This window comes from Pollachius pollachius, assembly GCF_949987615.1.
Source record: "Pollachius pollachius genome assembly, chromosome: 13".
NCBI lineage: Eukaryota > Metazoa > Chordata > Actinopteri > Gadiformes > Gadidae > Pollachius > Pollachius pollachius.
This window is the reverse complement of record NC_136946.1, coordinates 10,940,418-10,945,455: the sequence shown is the minus strand read 5'-3', so window position 1 is coordinate 10,945,455 and position 5,038 is coordinate 10,940,418. Positions and strand designations below refer to the sequence as shown.

The following is a 5,038-nucleotide window of genomic DNA, read 5'->3' as shown; positions in this document are numbered from 1 at the left end:
ATAAATTCCACAAAAAAGGGTTCGACATATGGATGCCACCATATTCAGCGGCCTGTGAAATATCTACATCACTTTGTCATTTGAACATTATGTGTACATTCTGTTTGGTGGCATGTGTCACCATTTCCCAAGCAATAGAAGAGAATAGATGATTGTGTTAATCTTATGTATCAAAAACATAAGGATGTTTAACTCAATGTTTCTTTTTTATAATGTCAAAGAAAGGGTATCCATGTATCAATCCATGTATTGTGAGATCAGACCACTACGAATCAAATAAAACTCAAGAGGCCAAATTGTAGTACAATAAAAATCTAGCCTTATGTGCATGGAACACATCAGAATATATTGAAATTCTAAATACAATGCAAATTGAGAATAGTCACGACCACTGAAAATTAGTACAGTAGATCTTGAGGCTCTTTATTTAAGGCATGGGAGCGATTGTGGTTTACAGAATGGAGTAGCCTTATATTGATCCTTTTGTATGCCAAGGAATGTAATTTAGTGCTTTTAACGTTTTCAATTGTTACACCCAGGAATGGTATTAACATTTAAATTGTTGAAAGGAAATTGAAAGTTGAAATGAAGGCAAAATGTTGTTATAAATAAATGAAATTGGACATGATTTATTTATATCCGGACTGGATATGTCAACATATACATCCAATTTAATATATTTGAGCCTGTCCTGATAACAGGAATACCCTCCCAGAATGTCATTACTACATCAGTGAACACAATGAATAGTGTCTTAAAGGGGACATATTATGAAAGCAACACTTTTCCTGGGATTTGGGCTGTTGTTTTGGGTCCTTTGTGCTCCAACACGCATACAAACTTTGAGAAAAGTCTGTACATGATTTTTTGAGTGAGATATGCATTTCTGAAAGTACCCCGCATAGTTACCAAACGAGCGAGTCAGTTTCGGCGCCCCCTCCTACGTAGGAAGGGGGCACAGTTGAATATTACCTCCCACTTCCCGACTCCCCTCCAATCAGAGCATAGCTAAGATTTTGTGGACCAGCGGACGAGCAGCTCCGGCGGGGGGGGATCTTAGCGGCAGCTCAGCTCCGGGAGTACAATCCCGTGGCAGTCCGGCAGCTCCGGCGCGGAGAGCTCGGCGGCAGTCCGGCAGCTTAGCTCCCGGAGCACAATCCCCTTCTCCTCCATGTCGAAAGTTCCTTTCCTTCAATTCTTCTCAACCATGGCCGAGATATCCTCCACTACGAGTCTTTACTTGTTGTGGAAGTGCCAGAGACATCAGACGCAGTCTTTGATTCATAATATTATCCGCGGTGCACTTAACTTTTGGTTGTGATATTAGATATATTATATAAATACCCATATATAATATAATCATTATATTATAGGCTATTATATTATATAGATAGAGCTCCAGGAGTCCGCAAACGGCAACAATCCCTTCTCCTCCATGCTGTGGTTCAGTCAGACAGCTCATTGGTCAATGGGCAGCAGCTCATTTGCATTAAAGATACAGACACCAGAAACAGGGCATTCTGAAGAGACTGAAACAGAGGGGAATAGCGGTAGGCGAGGTTTTTTTCCTAAAAGCTATATCCAGCATACAGCTTCAAAAACATGTTTTCTGGAACTCAAATACTATGTCTTGCTGTGAAAGCGCCATAATATGTCTCCTTTAAAATGTCTAATTAAAATAAGCAGGTAAAATAGAATGAAAGACTCTCTTAACATCTCATACATGCTTGTTCTGTAGTTCTAGTATCTATGAAAAATGTGTATGCTGGTTTACATGAGAGGTACAGAAGCATTGTGAGTTTCAGTGAAGGCATGTTTAAATTAATGAACAATCAATCACGAATAACATTAAAAAACGGCAGTATATCTATCCATCCAAATGACAAAATATAAAAAATAAGCCTGTTCAAAAACAATGTATTTTTGTTTTCGGTATTCAACCACAGCCGACCAGAGGTATTGTCCGTACTGTGACTGTTACTGCAGACTCCTGAGGCCAGCCAACCTCTAGCCCAAACCACATCACATGACCTCTGCTGTGATTTCTGTGTCGTCGGCCTCAAGCGGTGGAATGCCTCTCTCGTTTTCCCCAGCATCTTCTTCCACGACCACCTCCACCTCCTGCTGCTGCTGCTCCTCCTCTGACTCCTGCTCTGACTCCTGTGTCTGTTTTGCCACTTTCGATTTATTGGGGGAACCTTTGGGGCGTCCTCGTTTTCGGGGAGGGGTATCTTTGACGGTACCCGAGGTACGCCCCCTGGATCTGGCTCTCCCATCGCTGGGTACTCTGGGCTGAGGAGCGGCTGCTTTGCTTGTAATACACCCTCTTTTGATCTCCACCTTGCGGGGACGCCCTCTGGCTCTGCGGGGGGTCGCCAGGCTCTCCGGAGGATCAAGCCGTGGGTACTTGCGCGGCCTCCCCAGCGGTTTCCACACTTTAGGCCTCATCATATCCCCGGCCTGCGGCAAGGGGTTCTTCCTCGGCCGACCCCTTTTAAGCATCTCCTTCTTTGGTTGGCCGCGCCCCTTTGGTTTTGGTCCAAACCGATCTGTATGGACGAAGGGAAGACTGGGTTTCCGTGGCCTTCCATCGGATTGATGGACACGTGTGTAGGTTTTATTTGGGGATCCCTTTGGTCTCCCTCGTCCCCTCTTAGCAGGCGAGGCACCATCCGGGACTCTCTGGCCTGGGTCAATGCTCTGCCCAATGTCTTTCCTGGGTCTTCCCCTCCCTCTCGGAGATGACTTGTATTCATCGCTATCTTCCATTGTCTGCTTCGCAGAAACCCTTCCTTCATCTAGGCTGTTTCTGGAACCAGAGGAGTCGCTTTGTGTCTCCCACTCACTGCTAACACCTCTCTTTACTGCCAGCCTGGTTTTCTTGTTAGGAGAACCCTTGGGTCTTCCCCTCCCTCTCGGAGATGACTTGTATCCATCACTAACTTCCACTGTCTGCTTCGCAGAAACCCTTCCTTCATCTAGGCTGTTTCTGGAACCAGAGGAGTCGCTTCGTGTCTCCCACTCACTGCTAACACCTCTCTTTACTGCCAGCCTGGTTTTCTTGTTAGGAGAACCTTTGGGTCTTCCCCTCTTTCTGGGGCTTCCGGGATCGCCATCCTCCTCTTCCTCACTCTTTGAACTTTCTGCGGTGCGCTTTAAAGAGGGGGATCCCTTGAGCATACCTGTTAAGTCCCAATCATCTGCTCTATCAGCAAACTTGGCAAGTGTTTTTCTGTTGGCGGAACCTTTTGGCCTGCCCCTCTTCCTGGTAGATTCCCCTGCTACAGGACCCTCCTCACTAGGGGCCAGCTTCTTCAAGCCTGAACCTTTTGGCCTGCCCCTCTTCCTGGTAGATTCCCCTGCTACAGGAGCCTCCTCACTAGGGGCCAGCTTCTTCAAGCCTGAACCTTTTGGCCTGCCCCTCTTCCTGGTAGATTCCCCTGCTACAGGAGCCTCCTCACTAGGGGCCAGCTTCTTCAAGCCTGAACCTTTCGGCCTGCCCCTCTTCCTGGTAGATTCCCCTGCTACAGGAGCCTCCTCACTAAGGGCCAGCTTCTTCAAGCCTGAACCTTTCGGCCGGCCCCGGGGCCTAGGAGGGGGGTTTTCAGGACTCCCTCTGCTCCTTAGTGGCTGTGCGGGGCCACCATTTAAAAGTCCTGAACCAAACTCTGATAGGTCCACATGCGTTACCCACACCTGCAGCTTCTTAGATCCTTTTGACCTACCCCGTCCCCTCTTGTTGGTGTTACTGGTGGGCATGTCTACTCCTGACTCCCCCTCACTGCCTCCAGGGTCCCCCTGTCCTTCCACTGTCATCGTCATTTCCTCTTCCATACTTGACCGCTTTAAAAAAAAAAAAAATACAAAGAAACCGATTGGCACCTGTGAAGCACACACAAAAAGAAACGAGTGAGTGGTGATGAAATGAAAATATATTCAAAATTGTTGTTTACCATTAATTGAAACCCAAAAATACTATTACATTTTTATCATTTAAAAAAATGGGCCACCGTTCCGAAAAAAGGTGTAATATATATTGTATATGAATCTGTTTATTTTCTGGACTGCCATTTTGTAATGGCGGGAGTGTTGACGTTTAGTAGCCCTTTCACTAGGGGGGGTTGATATCAATCTAAACGACTCAAAATATATCTGTCCGCTGAAATGGAATGCAATCTCGTCTTTGTAAAGGTGTATATAGAAGTTCAGAATTAAAAAAAGAAATCCATAAAATAACAGATAAACCGAATGCATATTCAATAATAAGTAGGGAAAGGCTGCAATCACCCACGAGTGATAGAGAGAAGACTGTGCTCCAGAAAATAGTCTACACCAATATCTACGATAGGCTATGCAGAGATTAGCTAGCAGCCTGATCAATACTTAAGTCTCTAACTTTAACGGTTTAGAATCTCACCTCCAATATTTCCACTCTGCGATGTAATTTACTGCGTCACGTTACATTATCGGAATAGAATCCAGATATTCAAATTTTATTGTCGTGATCGTTTGAATTGTGAGCGCTTCCTGTGGTCCGTAAGATTTAGGGGGATTGAAACTGAGATCGCTGCACATGGTTCCGGCCCCGCGTGGCAGTCTACAACAGTATCCTCATTTATTATGCACACATGATCCATTGACATTCCGTACATCTATAAACCATAGACAACCTTATACATACCCGGAGTGGAGATCGAATAATATAAAAGCAGCCATCACTAAAGTTGTGAAAATGTTAATTGTATTATATATACCTGTTATCTCAAGAGTAGAGCGTCAACGCCGACGGGTTGTGTGTAGGGGTTCTGCACTGCCCCCTATTGGGAAATGATCAGTATAAGGCTGTTACTGTACAAAACGGCACAAGACATGGCTTTACATTTGAGATAATTTTAACATAGTTTGCCATTTGGATGATAAAATCAACTTAATTCATTTTCTGCTGATTCAATAAATAGTAGGCTATGTTAATATCGTATGAGAAGTGAGATCAGGATTGGCGTTGAATCATTCTCCCTTAAGCCAAGGTATTCAGTAT

The 5,038-nt window shown here is 44.8% G+C and overlaps 1 protein-coding gene across 2 annotated transcripts; it reads right to left on the bottom strand.

The window, feature by feature from the left end:
* On the bottom strand, positions 1-4,530 carry LOC307085062 (uncharacterized protein). 2 transcript variants are annotated; one of them, XM_079749708.1, is made up of 3 exons: positions 4,418-4,530; positions 3,726-3,882; positions 1-2,549 (listed from the first exon to the last, which is right to left on the bottom strand). In XM_079749708.1, the coding sequence occupies exons 2-3, from the start codon at positions 3,832-3,834 to the stop codon at positions 2,023-2,025; spliced, it is 636 nt and encodes a 211-aa protein (XP_079605834.1). In that variant the 5' UTR covers positions 3,835-3,882; positions 4,418-4,530; the 3' UTR covers positions 1-2,022. The 2 variants fall into 2 exon arrangements, with proteins under 2 accessions (XP_079605834.1, XP_079605833.1); XM_079749707.1 differs by having other exon boundaries at positions 1-3,882.
* Positions 4,531-5,038: the final 508 nt, after the last annotated feature.

Coding starts and splice junctions, on each gene's coding strand:
- LOC307085062 (XM_079749707.1), bottom strand. CDS start 3,834: ATGGAAGAGGAAATGACGATGACAGTGGAAGGACAGGGGGACCCTGGA.